We start from the raw sequence: 21,285 nt of genomic DNA, 5'->3' as shown, positions 1-21,285 counted from the left end.
ATTGAAACAATAACAGAGAATTATAACTTTAAGACCATATTAAGTATGTACCATATTACCTTTTTTTTTTTTTTTTGAGATGGAGTCTCGCTCTGTTGCCAGGCTGGAGTGCAGTGGCGCGATCTTGGCTCACTGAAACCTCCACCTCCTGAATTCCAGTGATTCTCCTGCCTCAGCCTCCTGAGTAGCTGGGACTACAGGCGTGCACCACTACGCCCAGCTAATTTTTGTATTTTTAGTAGAGATGGGGTTTCACCATGTTGGCCAGGATGGTCTCGATCTCTTGACCTCGTGATCTGCCCACCTCAGCCTCCCAAAATGCTGGAATTACAGGCATGAGCCACCGTGCCCGGCCTGTACCATATTTCATCCAGTCTTAGACACATCCATTGTATGACACACCATTAATTTATATACCACTAAGAAAGAAACAATGTGGCTAATTTAAAACTATAATATCTTATCACTTGGAACTTGTAATACCTAGTGAAACAACTCTTTTATATTTAATTAGACATGGATTGTTATATCTAATTCCTGTGCAAACATTAAGAGGAAAATATAAATGAAATAAATTGGTTAAGGTATTCTTTTTTTGAGGGGGATGGAGTCTCGCTCTGTCACCCAGGCTGGAGATCAATGGGCACAAGCTCGGCTCACTGCAATCTCTGTCTCCCGGGTTCAAGTGATTCTCCTGTCTCAGCCTCCTGAGTAGCTGGGACTACAGGTGTGTGCCACCACACTGGTTAATTTTTGTATTTTTCTGAGACAGGGTTTCACTATGTTGGCCAGGCTGGTCTTGAACTCCTGACCTTGTGATCTGCCTGCCTCAGCCTCCCAAAGTGCTGGGATTACAGGCGTCAGCCACTGTGCCTGGCCAAGGTATTCTTAAACTTCTCGTTCAGGCCAACATTCCTGAATCATTTCTCAACTGAATCACTGACATCCATGTTTTTCCATATAATAGCCTTATCTGTGCTGATGAGGATATTGTTGTTGGTTGGACGTGGTGGCTCACACCTGTAATCTCAACACTTTGGGAGGCTGAGGTGGGCGGATCACAAGGTCAGGAGTTCAAGACCAGCCTGGCCAACATGGTGAAACCCCATCTCTACTGAAAATACAAAAATTAGTTGGGTGTGGTGGCGTGTACCTGTAATCCCAGCTACTCAAGAGGCTGAGGCAGGAGAATTGCTTAATCGGAGCCCAGGAGGTGGAGGTTGCAGTGAGCTGAGATCATGCCACTGCACTCCAGCCTGGGCTACAAAGTAAGACTCCCTCTCAAAAAAAAAAGAAAAAAAAAAAAAAGGAATATTGGTGAATGCAGCATTTCTTCTAAGAATCTAGAAAAATAAATAAAAATCACCAAAGGACATTCCAATGGTTCCATTAAACCAGAAGTTGAAACTGTCTCCTGGTTATCTTGGGCTCCTCATTGCCGAGTGAACCTACCTACAGGCAAAGAAAGGGGTTAACTTTACTGGCCAGAGTGATCGACTTTGTCTATTAATGAGAAATTGGGTTCTTATGGCCCAATGTGGGTAAGGAGGAGGATATCTGGAATGTATGAGATCTCTGGGGGTACCTCTTACAAGTCTTGTGTTCTGTGATTTTATATAATTGCTTACATTTCACTTTTTGCTAATTTATAAAATGTACAGCAGTTTGTTGTACAGGAGAAAATCACTGAAAACATCTGACCAGAAATCTGCTAAGAAAAACGGGGAGGGCCATGTGCTTAAGATTAGTGGTGTGTACATAAGTATTTTTTAAAATTTTTGTTTGTTTTGAGACAGGGTCTTGCTCTGTGGCCCAGACTGGAGTGCAGTGATACAGTCATGGCTCACAGCAGCCTCTACCTCCCAAGCTCAGGTTATCCTCCTACCTCAGCCTCCCGAGTAGATGGGACTACAGGCACTTGCCACCATGCCTGCCTAATTTTCAGTATTTTTTTGTAGAGACAGGTTTTTGCCATGTTGCACAGGCTGGTCTGAAACTCCTGGACTCAAGCTCAAGATCCACTTGCCTAGGCCTCCCAAAATGTTGGAATTACAGGTGTAAGCCACCACGCCCAGCCATGAGTATTTATTTTTATTTATGCCTTGCGTATTCTTTTTCTTTTTTTTTTAGAGACAGGGTCTTGCTCTATTGTCCAGGCTGCATTCAACCTCGTGGGCTCAAGTGATCCTCCTGCCTCAGCCTTTGGAGTAGCTGAGACTATGGATGCACACCACCACATCCTGTTCATGCCCTATATATTCTTTTGTATGTATGGGTGTAAAAACAGAGATAAAAACAGAGACGTGGATGCCATAAGCTCACTGATGTTTGAAGTTCTGAGAAAGCATAAATCAGTAAAGGAGTTAACTGAAATTTAAATCTCATAAATGAGCAAAAAATATAATGTCTGGTATACGATCTATGGGGTTCTTGAATACTATTGCTTAAGAATAAAATACTTTGCGATTTCAATAAATCGAAAATTATGGTACAAGGCAAGGAAGGGGAGCTACTAGCTACGAGACTAGTAAATTATGTAACATCTCTGAACCTCTGTTTCCTTATCTGTTAAAATAGGGACAAAGTGCTACTTAGGTAAGACACTTCAGAAATGGGGCTCTGAAGGAAGTCACTTTTCTTCTAACGAAAGGTTTCTAAACCTCAGCACTCCAGACATTTCAGGCCAGGTAATTCTTTGTTGTGCGGCGCTGTCCTGCGCATTGTAAGGCGTTTGGCAGTATTCCCGGCCTCTACTCACCTGTGCCCTCCACCATCTGGAGATTCCAATGGCACCTCTCTCCCACATGAGAGGCTGAAAATGATTCATACATTGCCAAATGTCTCCTGGGCGGCAAAACTGTTGCAGTTTTTATTGGATGAACATGAACTCCATGTTCATCCAATAAAGCGTTTGAGGGACTGAGAAATGAAACAAGTCCCAAAGGAGTAGAATGCAGTGGCCCCGACTCCTAGTTTCACGAAGGCAGGAACTGTGACTCAGAGGCCTGGGGATGCGGGGCTCTGAGCTGCCAGTTGGTAGGAAAAGTCCTAATTAATGGATTGAATCATGAAGGGAAGGCAACAAGGGACAAATGGAGAGGGCCAGTGGTCGAGTCTCAGGATCAAAGAGGCCCACACTGGTCACCACTTACGCTGCTGGGCTGACTGCTAGGCAGGCGTACGCAGATAAACCGAGACAATGACGCGGTGGGAAAGGCCTTGTGGAGGGAGGAGGAGGAGCCCGGAGAGCCCAGCTTTGGTCCGGCGGCCACCGCCCCGGGCGCCGACGCGAACCTCAGGCCCCGCCCCTCGTCCTCCTGGTCCGCCCCCGCTCTCCGGGCCCCGCCCCTCGCTCGCTGGGCCTGGGCCGGTGGCGCCTCGGCCGGCGCCTCCGTCTCCGCCTCCGCCCGCCTGCGCGCGGCCCTGCGTGAGGGGGTAGAGGCGGGGTGGAGGCGTTGGCGCTGCCACGTCTGGGCCGCGGTTCCCGACTGTGGCGCGGGCGGTGGAGGAGGAGGTGGGGCTGGCGCTGAAGCCGGATCCGGATCCGGTGCTGTGCACCCTGGTGCGGGAGAGTCCGACGCGCCTGGCAAGGAGCGCCGATCGCGGGGCCTCTACGGGTGAGGAGAGACCGGGGCTGGGGCTCGAGAGCTGGACCGTGTGTCCTGGGGGCTGGGGCGGGCCTGCCTTCAGGTTTATCTAACAGGTGTGACTGGTGCCCCGGCGAGGCCCCCGGGGGTGTTGTGGAGGAGCCGGGCGTTAATCCTCGCCAGCTGGGTGCACATGGTGTGGAGCGCGGGTCCCAGGAAGTTGAACGCACGCGCGCCTGGAGCAAAGGTTAAGGATGATGGCCAGCGGTCCGGCCATACGAGGGTCTTGGCCTGGCAGGACTGGCACTGGGACTGGGGTCGGAACTTCGCTTCCCAGACTTTGGCGTGGGAAATGAGACAGTTGGTCGCGTTCTCTGCAGCCATGGGTTTTGAATGGGCACGAACTTCCCAGGCCCCTTCTTTTCTCCTATTCCCGGGCGCATCCCACGGTGGTCGGGAGCCCCTGAGGCAGCTGCTCCGAAGACCACCTCCGCACCGACTAGGTCGGCGCTTTCCCCACGGTACAGAGGGACATCCTTTGTCTCTTTTTCCTAGGCTCCTACTTCTAGAAACACCGAGTGGTGTACTGTGATTTCTGTTGTAGGAACTGATGTTTATGTAAGCCAAACTAATTTAAAATTTTCATACAAAATTGAACGGACGATTCGTTTTGTTAGGATAATCCCTCATGAACGAATCCTAGAATGGATCTTAAGAAATTAATTTAGGCAGGATTTGCCAAATAGGGGAGAGAGCGCTAGCTGTATGGTAGGATGATGTGAAGATTGGGGTCTGCTGAGGATGGTAATCGAGGTCAAGATGCGAAAACAAGAGGATTCTAGCCCTAGGTCACTTATATGCTGTGTTACCTAAGGGGCAAGTCTTGGGAGTTCCAGGTGCTCCAGCTTCCTCATCTGTAGACTGGGAATAACACCTAGCTTGTAAAGGTCAAATAAACTATCAGAAAATACTTTTGAAAATTCATGCAGTTACACAATTTAATAAACATGGCCAGGTGTGTTAAAAATCATTAACGAAAGAGATTCAGAATGGATTCTTGTTATCGAAATTGTTATAAAATGAATATAGAGGAATCCGAAGTCCGCCCCTCCCCCATTCACCTGTACTTAGAAGGTGCCCCAGGAGCTCTTGAGAAATACATAGGGTGGTTTAGATTTGGCCTTAGATTATGTTTTTAAAATTTGTAGATCGACTTTTAAAATCTTTATCTCCGGTGTCTATTACTTGTTGCTCTCAGTTGGTTGCTTCTAGCAGCAGCCTCTCTCCCCAATTCGTATTCCAATCTGATACCGAGGCTCAGAAGCCAAATAGTTGAAATTTTGTTTAAAAATATTCAATTGAGTGAAAAAATATTCAATTGACTTGATGACTAGTAAAAATGAATTTGGTGTATGTTTTCCGCGGTATTGTGGCAGTTTGGGAATTTTTTTTTTTTTGTCCTTCTGGATTTTCTGAAATGTGACCTACAAGTAAGTTTTATTCGTTATTCATTCACTAGGCATTATTGGGCTAGGGTTAGGCTTAAACGGGTCTTCTAAACGCCCGCTAATTTAGCAGTTAATCAGAAAAGGTTCTGAGGAATCCTTAAGGAGGGTTAGTGTTTATTATACTTTTTAAAGTTAATCTAAAAACTTTAAAGATCCTAATGATACGAGATTTCGCTTCATGCAACTGTGCAATTTTATTTGCAGAAATTTCCTAGTTTTGCAGTATCTGGGCACTTGAAGATGCTAAAAGATTATTTATATAAAGTTACTTATTTAATTATGTTCTAAAACCCTTTGGAACTGGGTTTCAAGTCGTATCTTGCTTCACCTTGCCCAGTACATTAGTTGGGCACCAGCAGAATTTTACCGTTTGAGGAGAGAGTGAGCTAAAGTGGGCCTTCAGTATGGCTGTTTTGTAGAAGAGCCCATAAAAACATTTTTGATCTTAATTTCTGATTGCCTGGTTCATAGATTCTTATTTCAATCTGGAATGCTTTGTTTAATGTATTTTGACTAGTCTGATTCCCATTTTCCAAATGTAAGTTCTAAGTGCTGCTTATGACTTAATTTTTAACCCTTGTACAATAATAAGGTAGGGAATATATCTACTGTAGTGCATCTTCAGTGTAATGGTTAAGAGCAGAGTCTGAAGTCATACTACCTAGCAGGACTGGCTACGTAATCTGTAGTAATCCAAATTAAAATGCAGAGTTCTTTGTTAAAAAATTAAGAATTTCAAAACAGTGGCAGCAGGGTATTAAACTAAGTGCAGTGTGCCCTCTGTAACGGCACAGGTCAGGGGCTTCTGAAGCTGGCCCTGTTGCCTCATTTTGAATCCTCACTCTGTTCCTTATTGGCACTGTAACCTTGAGCAAGTTACTGTGCCTGCTTCCTTATCTGTAAAATTGGGATAATGACACATTGTTCATTGTATTTTTAAGAGTTAACATATAGAAAGTTTTCATTAAGTGTTAGCCAATATTATTTATTTTTATGATCATTCGTGGAATAAGACTGTCTCTGAAGTACAAGAACATATTAGTATTTCCTGGTTAAAACTCATTAGTTAAGGGCTTCCTAATCCTAGTTGTTTTCCTGTACACTTCTTCCCTCTCATGAAACTTATTAACCCTATTTTTCATGTTTTCTAGACCACATTTTTATTGTAAACACAGACTTTATAGGAAAAAGGAATCTAGTTAAATGTGGTTAAGGTTGATTTAAATTCTCTTTTGAGTTTTCTTTGAACTTTGTATTTACAACTATGTTTAATAGCGTGACCAAAATGTTTAAATAGTGTGCTGCCTTGAGGAATTTACATTTTTAATACTGTACACATTTCACTTTATTAATAAATACTTAGCCTGTTATCTACATACCTGAAAAACAATGTTGCTACCTACCTTTCAGATGAGAGTACACACACAAACCTCGAGGATCCAATTTAGACAAAACACTAAAACACATGGATTCAAATTCATCTATTAAAAACTTGTTTTGGCTGAGCATGCTGGTTCATGCTTGTAATTCCAGAACTTTGGGAGGCTGAGGCTGGAGGATCACTTGAGGTCAGGAGTTCAAGACCAGCCTTTCCAACATGGCAAAGCCCCAGCTCTACTAAAAATACAAAAATTAGCCAGGCGTGGTATAAGCCTGTAGTCCCAGCTACTGTGGGAAGCTGAGGTAGGAGGATCACTTGAGCCCAGGAGTTTGAGGCTGCAGTGAGCTATGATTGCACCACTGCACTCCATCCTGGGGAACAGAGTGAAACCCTGTCTCAAAACAGAATAAAGCAAAACAAAAAACCTATTTTGAATGGATATTAAACTTGTTAAATTTGAAATGACTGCTTGATCATCACAATTTCTGTATTTTCCTTAATATTGTTAGAACCAGGTATAGTGTGTACAGCATAATTTGAATCCTTGTGCGTGTGTGTGTGTGTGTGTGGCCGGGGGGACCTCTCAGCAGTCTACATTATAAACTGCATTATTCTTTTCTATCCAAGAATGCTAACTTTCAGTATAACATAAACATAACAGCCCGTCATTCTTTTTGCAGTCCCTGTAACCAGCACAGTGCCTGATTCATGAATTAAAATAAAGGTGAAAAAAATGTATACACTTGAATTTTAAATTTATTGCTAACTAGCATGTATCTTATTACTTGCTGTATTCCAGGTATTGCTAAGTGCTTGATTGCATACAGTCATGCATTTAATTCTCCCAGTAATTTCATCTCCATTTTACAAATGAGGAAACTACATTCTAAGAGCTTAATTACCTTAGTACGTATCACACAGTTGACATTTGAACATCAGGTCTGAATCCAAAGCTCATGCTCTTTCTATGCCTAGGTTTAAATCCTGGCTTCACTAATTTTGTGACCTTGGGCAAGTTACTTAACATTTTCTCATCTGTTAAACTGTAGATAATAACCCCACCTAACCTGTAGGATGGTTGAAATAAATGAATTAGTAAAGCTCTTTCAATAGTCTGGCACATAGGAAGTGCTGAGCAAGTGTTAACTTCTGTTGTTACATCGCACTACCTTCCCTTAACTACTATATTGTAGCACTGCTTATATAGTTACATAGGATTACACAGGCAGAAACTTATTAGTTTAAGGAAAAGTGAAGAATATTAGCCCTAAAGCATACTGTGACTTATGCATAAGGAACAATTGGGAGTTAGGTTATTGGGCAAATTGTTTTCTCATTAAAATATGGTTTCTTTAACTGGATATAGAAATAAGTTGGGGACTGCTTTTTTTGGATCTCTAATCCAAAAATCCAACACTCCAAAATTTGAAACTTTATTGAGGGCCAACATGATGCCACAAGTGGAAAATTCCACATCTGATTTCATGTACAAAAAGTTTTCCATGCACAAAATTATTTAAAATATTGTGCAAAATATTTGTGCTATCCGTATAAGGTGTATATGAAACACAGATGAATTCCGTTTTGACTTGGGTCCCATCCCCAAGATATCTCATTATATATATGCAAATATCCCCAAATCTGAAAAAAAAAAAAAATCCAAAATCTGAAACATTTCTGGTTCCAAGCATTTTGGATAAGGAATACTCAACTTTTAATTGTTGGGAAGCATCTGTTTCTTTCAGCAATTCTGTGCTGCACAGAAGCCCCCTGGCCCCAGTTTTATGCTTTATATGATTTGTTTTTCCTCCTTCCTATCATTACTTCTCTGCTATTTAGTCTCATTTTTAAAACACTACAATGAGTGAGAACCTGCTCATTTCTAAATGTTCAAAAAAGAGGGGGAAATATCATTATCACTTTTCAATAGCATGAAAAACACCGGCTATTTTTTTTTTTTTTTTGAGACGGAGTCTCGCTCTGTTGCCCAGGCTGGAGTGCAGTGGCTGGATCTCAGCTCACTGCAAGCTCCGCCTCCCGGGTTTATGCCATTCTCCTGCCTCAGCCTCCCGAGTAGCTGGGACTACAGGCGCCCGCCACCGCGCCCGGCTAATTTTTTGTATTTTTTTTGGTAGAGATGGGGTTTCACCGTGTTAGCCAGGATGGTCTCGATCTCCTGACCTCGTGATCCGCCCGTCTCGGCCTCCCAAAGTGCTGGGATTACAGGCTTAAGCCACTGCGCCTGGCCTCACACCGGCTATTTTTAAGGTGCTTAGATGCAACTGAGAAACTTACACTATACATTTTAATTTTAATTTAATTTTTTTGAGATGGAGTTTCACTCTTGTTGCGCAGGCTGGAATGCAATGATGTGATCTGGGCTCACTGCAACCTCCACCTCCTGGGTTCAAGCGATTCTCCTGCCTCAGCCTCCCAAGTAGCTGGGATTACAGGTGGCTGCCACCACACTTGGCTAATTTTTTATTTTTAGTAGAGATAGGGTTTTGCCATGTTGGTCAGGCTGGTCTCGACCTCTGGTGATCTTCCTGTCCCGCCTCCCAAAGTGCTGCGGTTACAGGTGTGAGCCACCATGCCTGGCCCACACTACAGATTTTTAGAAAATCGGCTGTGAAAACAAAATCCTTCAGTGTATATCTATCATAGCCAAGGTAAAGTATTTCTGAGAAGGCCAAAAAAAATTAATTTGAGCCTGTTCATCAATTATCTTCTATTCATATTTCATTTAAAACAAAACAAAACGAAAAGCTACATGTGGCCAGGCATGGTGGCTCACATGGTAGCTCTTAAATTTTTTATATTATGTTCTTGGATTTTATTATTGAGCCAAGAAGTCATCTGTTTCAACAGGAAATTGCAAGGAGAAAAAAAATTAAAAAAAAAAAAAAAAGTAATCTCTTAGAGTCTTACTTGCCAATAAAGAAAACTTTCAGCCATGCACGGTGGCTCATGCTTGTAATTCCAGCACTTTGGGAGAGTGAAACTCTGTCTTAAAAAAAAAACAAACTACATGCCCAATAAGTTTTCTTTTTCTTTGAGAGGGAATTTCACTTATTGCCCAGGTTGGAGTGCAAAGGCAATATCTCAGCTCACCACAACCTCTGCCTCCCAGGTTCAAGCGATTCTCCTGCCTCAGCCTCCTGAGTAGCTAGGTTTACAGGTATGCGCCACCACACCCATCTGATTTTTGTATTTTTAGTAGAGGCAGGGTTTCCCCATGTTGGTCAGACTGGTCTCGAACTCCCGACCTCAGGTGATCCGTCCACCTCGGCCTCCCAAAGTGCTGGGATTATAGGCATGAGCCACCGTGCATTGCTGAAAGTTTTCTTTTTTGGCAAGTAAGACTGAGAGATTACTTCTTTTTTTAAAAAAATTTTTTCCCCTTGCAATTTCCTGTTGAAGCAGATGACTTCTTGGCTCAATAATAAAATCCAAGAACATAATGTAAAAAATTTAAGAGCCCATGAAAAGTCAGCTATTCATTAGTAGCACAAACCCAGAGGAAAAACATGTTTTAAAAGACCTGATAATAGCGGGGGGCGGTGGCTCATGCCTGTAATCCCAACACTTTGGGAGGCCGAGGCGGGCAGATCACCTGAGGTCCGAAGTTCCAGACCAGCCTGGCTAACATGGCAAAATCCCGTCTCTACTAAAAATACAAAAAATTAGCCAGGTGTGGTGTCACATGCCTATAATCCCAGATACTCTGGAGGCTGAAGGAGGAGAATCACTTGAACGGAGAAGGCGGAGGTTGCGGTAAGCCGGGATCGCGCCACTGCACTCCAGCCTGGGCAACAGAGTAAGACTCTGTCAAAAAAGAAAAAAAAGAAGGCCTGATAATAAATGGGATTTTGTAGTTTAAAACTTACTAATTTAGTCACTTAGCCATTTTTTATCTGATAGTAAGCATGATTTTTCTATTTATCTGTAGTTGTGGAATTTAATGTTAGATTCAGGATAGGCTGCAGTAAAATATCTCGCGTATCTGCTAAAGAATGCTTCTAATTGCATTAATTTATATTAACTTTCTCAACAATCATAATTTTCCTTTTATTAAATAAAATGACTTAATATTTACATTTTTATTTTAGACCTTACTAGAAAGATGAAACCTGATGAAACTCCTATGTTTGACCCAAGTCTACTCAAAGAAGTGGACTGGAGTCAGAATACAGCTACATTTTCTCCAGCCATTTCCCCAACACATCCTGGAGAAGGCTTGGTTTTGAGGCCTCTCTGTACCGCTGACTTAAATAGAGGTAATGTACACAAGCCTGTATAAAATTAGAGTTAGCTTTCCATTTTTCTCTATAAACATTATGATGCAGATAATTTTTAAAAAATATTTGACTTTTGGACTTTTTTTGTATAATACTTAGTTTTTAAAGTGATGGACAATACCAATGAGTGTATGTCATAGCTAAGACCAAATATTACTGTGGAATATTTGAAATGAGTTAAATATGACATCACTCCTTCCTAATTAAGCCAAAAAGATTTCTCATGAACAAAAATTAAATTATCATGTATAATGACACATAAGGAGGAATCTTAAGCTGGTTGGGGAATGAAGGTGGAAATAATTTTCCTTGGATAAGTTGAAAGGGTTTTTGTACGTTTCTTTTTTTAACATGTAAATTCTCCAAGTTAACTTCCTTAAACTTTGGTAATTAAAAGTCAACTTTGTACTTTTCACAATTATCTCTTTGCTAGACAGCCTGAAGGGCCTAATTTTGGCCTAATTAATTATTTAGTGTAGAAAAGTTAAGATTTTCAGAATTCCAGGTGCAGTTTCACATTAATTTCAGGTAACACTAATGAAATTCACTAGAAATTACAATTTTAAAGAGTAGGTAATCTCAACAGTGTTACTTACACTTTAATTTGCAAATATTATATTTGGCCATATTGTACTTGGCCATATTGTACCTTTAAGTAAAACCAAATCACATATTTGGGAAAATTTGGCACCCTTTACATTGAACTTAATGTAAAATATAATACATTGAAGAATGTATGTTCTGGGTCTATAAACACTGGATATTAAGGTCAGCACTATTTAAAATATCTTATGCAGGCAGAAGCACTGGTAAAACCTGTTATTATTTTTGTTATATGTAGTAATTACAGAAGAATAGGGTTCACTTTATATTCTAATAATTAAAAGATTATAGAAAGTTCTGAAAAAATAATTGCCCATAAGCCCACCTGCTTAATATATTGCTTACTTTCATACTGTCTTCCTTTTGCTCGTCTCGTAATTTGAAATCTGTTTTTCAAAACTAGGTTTTTTTAAGGTATTGGGTCAGCTAACAGAGACTGGAGTTGTCAGCCCTGAACAATTTATGAGTAAGTACTATAATCTCTTTTTCCTGAAATAAAGGGAAACATCATTTCATTTTTGTTTAGAGCTGTTTAATGCCCACTTCTGTGTTTGTTCAAATAGCTGGAAATTATTCAAAGAACAAATTAGCTGTTTTCTTAATTAAATTAATGTGGCTGAGTTGTTCTAGAATCCAAATGTACCAGTAACTTTGTTTTGCAAACTATCTGACTACTTTATTAGATAATTACTGTACCATAGGACCTAGGTGTTAACTCTAGAGGTTTTTCATTTTTTATTGTAGTATTTCCCTTACTGTGGTTATATTTACATAAATTTCATTACCAAATCAAAGTTAAGACCATACGCTTTAAATTTATTTTGGGGTTTATTTGTATTGAAGTTTAAGGTTAGCAGGTATCTTAAAGAGTTAGTCCACCCACCCCCTGTCCCCCTTCTTTTAGACATATGAGAAAATGGGAATTTAGAGAGATCCAAAGACTTGCCCAAGATCACAGGTAGTTATTGCTACAGTGAGGAATAAAACCTTAATTCTGTCCAGTGCTCTACCAGTGCTTTTCCTGTTATAAAGGAAATGAAGTATTATTATCATTACTGAATATTTAGTAATATTTAATAGCTGAGGAATTACAATTCTTCGTTTCCTTATAATAGGTAATTTTGTATTGAACTCTGTTTGACCCTCCTGAGAATGAGGACCATCATTCTGATTCTCATTTTTATTTTCATTCATTGAATTTATTTCTTTTTCCCATTTTAGATCTCTGTCTGGAATGAGACCATAGAAATTAACAATATGAGAGACTATTAGCCTCAGTTTTTATTCCTGAATTTTTCTTTGTGTGCACATCAATTAGATGAGAAACCGTGTTATTTCAGCAATAGTACTGACAGTCCATTTGAGGGGAAATATCTTTGCACCTATTTGCTATGTGCCTTGGAAACGTTACTTGGAAACATATGTTTTACCTCCTTGCAAGGTGCTCTCAAAGCAAACGAGCAAGTCATGTTATCACAAAAGACTTTCCATCACAACGGGAAAATTAAAATCTATTTTGTAAAAATATTTTGAAACCAAAAGACTAAAAATTCTAGAATTGAGCCATGTAAACATGCTCTTGTTAAAATGTGCACAGGTTTGTTATATTTGAATATCTATTGAGTATAAAAGTTAAAGAGATCTATTTAAAGTAAATGAAGAAACTGAAGTTTTCATTAGTCATGGAAGTGGCAATATCAGCCATTTACTTGTATTTTAAGTTTTGTTCATCTAAAATAGCTATATTAGTCTTTATTTTGCTAGCAGATATTTTGAATGTGTAGGTTATATTCCAATTGATACTAATTGGTGATATTTCAACTACTTGGTAATATTTTCTTTAGAAATGGAAGGTAAATTACTATGGTAAAACAGCTTTAAACATTTAGTAATTAAGTCAGCTAATCCTAGTATTTTTCTGGCTCCCCATAAAATTGAATGTCTACTGTGTAACACTTTGTTGTCCAATTTCCACAGAATCTTTTGAGCATATGAAGAAATCTGGGGATTATTATGTTACAGTTGTAGAAGATGTGACTCTAGGACAGATTGTTGCTACAGCAACTCTGATTATAGAACATAAATTCATCCATTCCTGTGCTAAGGTATGTGCTGCTTATAAGTAAAATGGACAGGTATTTTCTAGCACAACTGACTTTGAGTTTCCATTAGACAAATCTATTTTCTCACTGGTTTTTAGTGCTTCTTAGAAATCCCTTTTCCCAGTGTGTTCTGAGAGCTTTAAGAAAGAAAATGTATTAACAGTATGAATTGTACGCTAAAATTGTTCTGTAAGGTGGATCAATTTGGTATAGCCATAGAGAAACCAAACAATTTAGCAGTAATGCACAAAATCCCTAATGTTACTCTTAAAAAAACAATACTTAGAATATACTACATGAGCACAGATTTGTTTCCACATGATAAAGGGTTCAGAATATTATTGTTCGAATTATGATACATCTAATGCATGTAGTGCCCTTTCATCCCTGAATAACTCACGTAAAACAGTAAATAAAAAAAAGAGAGAAAACCTTAAGTAATTCAGTGAGAATAAAGTAGGGAACACTTGGGATGTGTTCTGTGACACTTAAGAATTTCGGTGGGGTTTCTGTACTAGACATTAATTTTATTTGGATATCTAAACTTTCTAGCAAGCAAGGAGTAGAATGATGGATATATTCATGAAAAGGTTACATTTTGGTGGTGTTGATCAACATCCTAATATTTGTGTAAAGACAACGGGGTGGGAAGGTTGGGGACACAGCCAAAACAAGTTTAGGTCACAAGTTGACTCATACTATTTCCTCTAATAAGTAAAAACATCTTTAAATTATTAACTTTTAATAGTAGTACTCTCATACTAGTAGGAAACAAACTTTTGGGCTAATCAGATTTGCCCCAGCTTCTCTGTCATATTTAAAAACAAAGGAAATGTTCAACTATTACAGAATATTCTATGATCTCTTTCTCATAAGTTGTAGAAATACATACTGAAACAGCCTTCACTGTATAATATTTTTTGCATTTGGTTTCTGTGAAGTTCAAGTTTACAAAATATACTTCTTATTATCAGTAAATTCTTACTCGTTTTAGCTAAAAACAAAAGTAAATGCTTACTCCTTTAAACATTGTAAATATTTTCAGAGAGGAAGAGTAGAAGATGTTGTTGTTAGTGATGAATGCAGAGGAAAGCAGCTTGGCAAATTGTAAGTAGGCAGAAACAAGGTAACCCTGGATAAATTTTGTTCCAATTTAGTTTCTTACCAAGATACTTGCTTGAAGTTCTTTTTGGCTTCATTAATTTTGAACTCACTCCAATAGTTTAGACTGAATTTCATGAAGAAATAAAGTATTATTATACATATTTTGCCTTAAAGTTTGAAAATTGGAAGCATACTTCTTTATAGACAGTAACATCTTTAAATTATTAACTTTTCAAAGTAATACTCTCATACTAGTAGGAGATACACTTTTGGGCTAATCGGATTTGCCTCAGCTTCTCTGTCATATTTAAAAACAAAGGAAGTGTTCAACTATTACAGAATATTCTATGATCTCTCCTTCTCATAAGTTGTAGAAATACTGAAACAGCCTTCACTGTATAATCCCCTATATGTTTATCTAAATCATTTAAAATAAATATAAATAAGTGGTATTGATTTATTGCCCTTTTATACGAACTTGCATCTTATAATTTTTAGTTTTTGAGACAGGGTCTGTTTTTGACGGCCCTGTCACCCAGGCTGAGGTGCAGTGGCTCAATCTCAGCTCACTGCATCCTCAGCCTCCTGGGTTCAAGCAATCCTCGTCAGTCCCCCAATTAGCTGGGACTACAGGTATATGCCACACCTGGCTAATTTTTAAAAATTTGTAGAGGTGGGGCCTCATCATATTGCTCAGGCTGGTCTCAAACAGTCCTCCTGCCTTGGCCTCCCAAAGTGCTGGGATTACAGGTGGGAGCCACTGTGCCTGGCCCAAGAACTTGCTTTTTAACATTAACTCTTCTGAGTTTTAAGGAATTAACAAATATTAAATACCTGTTTATGTATCAGATGCTATTCTAGGTATTTAGAATACTTCAGTGAACAAAACAGACCAATTTCTTGTGTTCTAGTCCATTTAATTTTATACTTTTTTTTTTTTTTAATAGATGGGGTCTCTTTCTGTTGCCCAGGCTGGAGTGCAGTGGTATGATCACAGCTCACTGCAGCCTTGAATTCCTGGGGCTCAAGTGAGCCTCTCATCTCAGCCTCCCAAGTAGCTGGGACTACAGGTGCACACCACTGCATCCAGCTAATTTTTTGTAGAGACAGGGTTTTGCTATGTTGCCTAGGCTAGTCTCCAACTTCTGGATTCAAGTGATCCTTGGCCTCCTAAAGTGCTGGGATTACAAGCATGAGCCACTGCAACCAGCCAGTCATACTTCAATCAAGATCTTTTGTTTTTTTTTAAAAATAAGATTTTTTAGTCTGTTCAAACATGGGCAAACCCTTCAAGTTTATATATCTTTTATAGTTTTTATCCTCTAAAGCACTTAGATCCACACTTTAATAATGGGTTTGGATTCATTAAGAAACTTTGTATAGATGTAGACTTGCTTTGTTTCCACTTCATATTAATTAGACCAATCTTGAGTTAATCTGATACCTTCACAAATATTAAAGCAGCTTTAAAAATGATTAAAGAGCAAAGCTATTATGTACTCATTTTATGTGGGAATGTTGACTGCTCCCAAGTTGTTTGGTCATTTTTTTAAAAAGGCTTTTAGTGTTAACATACATCTTACAATTCGTTTTTTTTTTTTTTTTCTTTTTCTTTTTCTTTTTTGAGACAAAGACTCACTGTGTTGCCCAGGCTGGAGTGCAGTGGCGCAATCACTACTTACCACAGCCTTGACATCTCTGGGCTCAGGTGGTCTTCCCCCCTCAGCCTCTGGAGTAGCTGGGACTTTAGGCATGTGCCATCATGCCTACTAATTTTTATATTTTTTGTAGAGATGGGGTTTTGCCATGTTGCCCAGGCTGGTGTCAAACCTCTGGGCTCTAGTGATCGCCTGCCTCGGCTTCCCAGAGTGCTAGGATTACAGGTATGAGTCACTGCACCTGGCCTTAAATTTCATTTTTAAAGAGGGCTTAGGGTGAGTTTAGTATTTGTCCTATTTATTAGTGAGCTGGAGATTACTAGATAAAAGTATATTTGACTCTAAGTAAAAATGTTTTGGTGATTTAAATGCTTATCTACTTACATGAATGCAATGGGAAAAGCCATAATCTAAACCTGTTTCTAAGGAAACTTAAGTTTTATAACATTAATTCATATTGTTACTAGAATCAATTTTTATTAATAAATGCTATCTCCTCACCATCCCCCCTTTTTAAATTTCAGGTTATTATCAACCCTTACTTTGCTAAGCAAGAAACTGAACTGTTACAAGATTACCCTTGAATGTCTACCACAAAATGTTGGTTTCTATAAAAAGTTTGGATATACTGTATCTGAAGAAAACTACATGTGTCGGAGGTTTCTAAAGTAAAAATCTTTTAAGAAAATTGTCAAAGGGGCTAATGCTACAATGGTACACTCTCTAGAGTTGAAACATTTTGTTGCTGCAGCCGAGTGACCTCCATAAATACTGGACTGAAAAAACATTGTAATACTACAAGTATAATGACATTTAGAAGATTACTTTGGGCTGGTGGGACATGCTGTGAATTTAGATTACAGATGAATATTATAAAGGGGATGATTTTTAACCAAAGGAATATATTTTTAACTTGAATCTTTTCTTGCATTGTATTTTTCTAAAAGTTTGGCCTCATTTCTTGAGTATGGGTAATAAGGAGTTATATGTCTGCTATCTGTGTTGCTCAGTTAAAAAAGTATTCATTGAATAAGGCTGTTTCTTATCACATGCATAAAATTAAATATTTTTGTTTCAAAGAAACATCTCAATACACTTAGGGGTGTATTGTTTCCCACATATTAAGTCAGGGTGGATAAGTTAAGTTATTATAACATAGTATATAGTCCAACATTCATTGATCTCAATACAGGCAAACAACCTGGTCAGCCTTTTAAAGAAGTAGATGAAAATTATTTGACAAGATTAAAACAATTTATATATTTTACTAAAAGTTTATATAGTACAGTCTATGTAGATTGAAAAGTACCACTTGTCTTTTCTGTGAATTATAACTACTCATTTGTTAAAAACGCCTAAGAGCAATTATAGTGGGACATCTAAGGTCCTTTTTAAACAGTGAATTAGTAAACCTCAGCATATGTGTTTCTACCCTGATTTTTTTTTTCGTGGGTATCTGAAGCCTCTCCTAAGTTTTTTCAAAAATGGAGTATCACAAAATTGAGTGAAACACAATACTTAAAAATGTATTGTACTAGATTTGCCAAATTCATAAAATGTTGATGGAAGCTTTACTTTTTAATGTGATTATAATGGCACTATTCTGGTCATTATCCTGTTTTATTTATTTAAATTTTTTTAAGTTGAAGAATTAAATACTTTAATGGTTCTAATCTTTTGCATTCCATGTTACATTAAACCTGTTCATATGAGTAGTCTTCTGTTAGAATCACATCTGTGCTTTTCTTGAGTCTGCTATTGAACTATTAGATTACATCATAATTCATAAAAGTTTAGTTTTATGTGCTCTTTGTAAAACGAACTTGCAAAGAAAATACCAGTGTTTCTCACCCCACTGACTCACGCCACATCATCTGGATTTTGGATTTCCCTCCATGCAGCCAGCTATAGTTGGCTTTCCAAAACAACAGAAATCCTTCACCAAGAGTGCACTACTTACCTGCTTATGGCCTATACAGACGAACTGATCTGTCCTTTGTGAAACGCAACAAAGTTATTTGTCTTTTCAGAAGTCCTACAACCTTAGCAAAGGGTAGTTTGTTTTATCAGGTAAATTCTGGTAATTAAAACCCATGTTAAAAATTAGCCTAGGCCGGCACAGTGGCTCACGCCTGTAATTCCAGCACTTTGGGAGGCTGAGGCGGGCGGATCACAAGGTCAGGAGTTTGAGACCAGCCTGACCAACATGGTGAAACCCTGTCTCTACTAAAAAAAGAAAAATTAGCCGGGCGTGGTGGCACGCGCCTGTAATCCCAGCTACCCAGGAGGCTGAGGTGAGAGAATCGCTTGAACCCAGGAGGCGAAGGTTGCTGTGAGCCGAGATCACGCCACTGCACTCCAGCCTGGCGACAGAGCGAGACTCTGTCTCAAAACAAAACAAAAAATTAGCCTAGTTAAAGGTAAAACTAAATGCTTTACTACCTTTCTTACCACTGAACAATTTGAGGTAAAATCATTCACAAGGTTGGCACTTCAGTAAATCCCTTTAAATAGTGTTCCTAAGATACCTCTTAAATCTTCCCATAGGAAATACAATTACAGGTAAGGTACACCATACAAAAATTGTGTCATTGAGGACAATGGTGATCTGTAGTTTTAGTTGAGTATGTTTATGATTTTTGAAGCCATATGGTGAGTAAATGTAAATATGAAAAAATGCTACATAAAACATTCTTAAACTTTTTTTTTTTTTTTTTAAACTGCTCCTTGTGGAGCAGGACTACCCCACAGGCAGTATACCCACCATAGCCTTTTTTTTTCTTTTTTTTGAGACAAGGTCTCGCTTTGTTGCCCAGGCTGGAGTGCAGGGGCACAATCACCATACACTGCCGCCTCAATCTCCTGGGCTCAAGTGATCCTTCCACCTCAGCCTCCCATGTAGCTGGGACTACAGGTGCATGCCACCACACTCAGCTAATTAAAAAAAATTTTTTTTTTAGAGATGGAGTCTCTCTCTGTTACCCAGGCTGGTCTCTAACTCCTAGGCTCAAATGATCCTCCCGCCTCAGCCTCCCAAAGTGCTAGGATGACAGGTCTGAGCCACTGCACCTGGCCCACATTTTTTAAAGAGCCAGTGTCCCACTCCATCACCCAGGCTGGAGTCCAGAGGTGTGATCACAACTCACTGCATCCTCCAGTTCCTGGGTTCAAGCCATCCCTCCTGCATCAACTTCCCCAGTAGCTGGAACTACAGGTGTGTGCCGTAACACCTGGCTTTAATTTTTTCTGTGGGGTCTCACTATATTTCCCAAGCTGATCTCAAACTCCTGGGCTCAAGTGATCCTCTGCCTCAGTCTCCAGAGTATCTGGGATTACATGTGTGGGCTACCGTGTCTGGCTGTTCACATTTTTGAGCACTATTTGCTTGTGAAAAGGTATAATGAAGTGGTAGTTGTCATTTTTACTGTGTCTCATGTTTTGTATATTTTTGTTTCATCAACTAAGATGTACTGTAACATATCTGAAATCTGGATATATTATCAATGGTTTGTCATAGTTTTGTTAGCCATACATTGCCTTTTAGTGGTGCCTAAAATAATGGTGTAGTTGTGAGGTGATCTTAGATTTGAATGAAGCACAGTATGCAGGTAGGCCTAATGGAGGAAGATGGTACTATAAAAGCAAGAAGTATTTTTCTTTTCGTAATGACTTAAAGCTGTTCTATGGATGACCTACCCTTTCCTTTAAACATGATTCTCTCACTTCCAACTCCAAACTTGCTCAACTAATCCTTAAAAATAAACTTGAGGTAGAATTTGAGGCTTGCCTGGAGTACAGACCATAATTTTTTTTGTGTGTGTAACCACAGTGTTTTAGAGCATACTCTTAAGTGCTTCTCAACATTCAATGTTCATCCACTCTTAACTCGGAGTAAATTTGGGTTACTTTTACCCAGTAGATAACGATCTAAGTAAAGAAGTTTTGAGGCATAAGCAGCAGTATGAATGAATTTTTCAATATTTTGGAGGTATAATGGCACAGCAGTTTTAATACAACCACCAATCTTCACAAAATAATTTTAATACTTTGTGCCTGGGCTAGCAGCATCTTGTACTGTGACATTCCTATACAGACATAAGCATTTTATCCAAGTACAAATGTTAAAAGCAGAGTAACTTAAGCAATTGTGTATACAAAGGTATATAGACACTGTAGGTTATTTTTCTTCTTGAATCATTTTTGCTGCATAGTAAACTGCAATTACATGTCAGTATAATGTTACTGATCTATAGAATACACTTTGAACTGTGAGGTATGGCAACTCCCTATGAGAGAGAGCTAACATGTAAACCTGAATATTTTGAGTGATTTTTGTTTTAGCTGCCACAGATGGGAAAGACAAAAAAAAAAAAAAAAAAAAAAAAAAAAAAAAAAAAAAAAAAATCCAGCATTCGAAGACCCTAGAGACCTTTTCTAATCAATAATTTTTTTAAAAATAAAAGGTCTTTCAGTACTTCTCACCTATTTTCTAGCATTCCCTTATTGGAGCACTGTTGAACGAAGAAAGAAAGAAAATACTGAGGTGAAGCTATGTTTGTTATGAGATTATGGATTAAATCAGTTATTAAAAAAAAAAATCCGCCAGGTAACTGCTCATTTACTTTACATCAAGTTGAGATCTTGAGAGAGATACATATATCTCAACTTTATAATTCAAGATTGCAGTTAAATATTTCTAATTCACTTGAATTACCATATTAATAAGACAATTAGAAACCTTATATTTTCTTAATACGGACATGCTTAACATTTTCTGACATTACTTCTAAACTCAGATGAAGCATAAAATCTCCCCACAACTGTTCTAAAAGTGGTTGAGCTGGTAGCAAAAGCTATCATGGTTTAACATTTCCACCATAGAGTAGATATAAGTAAACAAAGGACACTGCTGTTTAAACATCTAATAGGTAAGAAATTAACATGAACCAATTAACTGAAATTAGAATACTGCCATTCCAGGTTTGAATACTTTCAATACTCAAGTTTCATATTTTCAAAATGAACAGTAATACAGTTTCCCTAT

The 21,285-nt window shown here is 38.8% G+C and overlaps 1 protein-coding gene across 3 annotated transcripts; it reads left to right on the top strand.

The window, feature by feature from the left end:
• The first annotated feature begins 3,344 nt into the window (after positions 1 to 3,344).
• Positions 3,345 to 20,021, top strand: GNPNAT1 (glucosamine-phosphate N-acetyltransferase 1). Of its 3 annotated transcripts, XM_005561270.5 has the most exons (7): positions 3,345 to 3,617; positions 7,157 to 7,200; positions 10,586 to 10,753; positions 11,781 to 11,843; positions 13,355 to 13,482; positions 14,525 to 14,586; positions 16,766 to 18,059. In XM_005561270.5, exons 3-7 carry the CDS (start codon positions 10,600 to 10,602, stop codon positions 16,911 to 16,913), a joined length of 555 nt encoding a protein of 184 aa, XP_005561327.1. In that variant the 5' UTR covers positions 3,345 to 3,617; positions 7,157 to 7,200; positions 10,586 to 10,599; the 3' UTR covers positions 16,914 to 18,059. The 3 variants fall into 3 exon arrangements, with proteins under 3 accessions (XP_005561327.1, XP_005561326.1, XP_073853516.1); XM_005561269.4 differs by lacking the exon at positions 7,157 to 7,200 and having other exon boundaries at positions 16,766 to 20,021; XM_073997415.1 differs by lacking the exons at positions 7,157 to 7,200; positions 14,525 to 14,586.
• Positions 20,022 to 21,285: the final 1,264 nt, after the last annotated feature.

This window comes from Macaca fascicularis, chromosome 7 (genome assembly GCF_037993035.2).
Source record: "Macaca fascicularis isolate 582-1 chromosome 7, T2T-MFA8v1.1".
NCBI lineage: Eukaryota > Metazoa > Chordata > Mammalia > Primates > Cercopithecidae > Macaca > Macaca fascicularis.
This window is presented reverse-complemented; position numbering and strand designations above follow the sequence as displayed.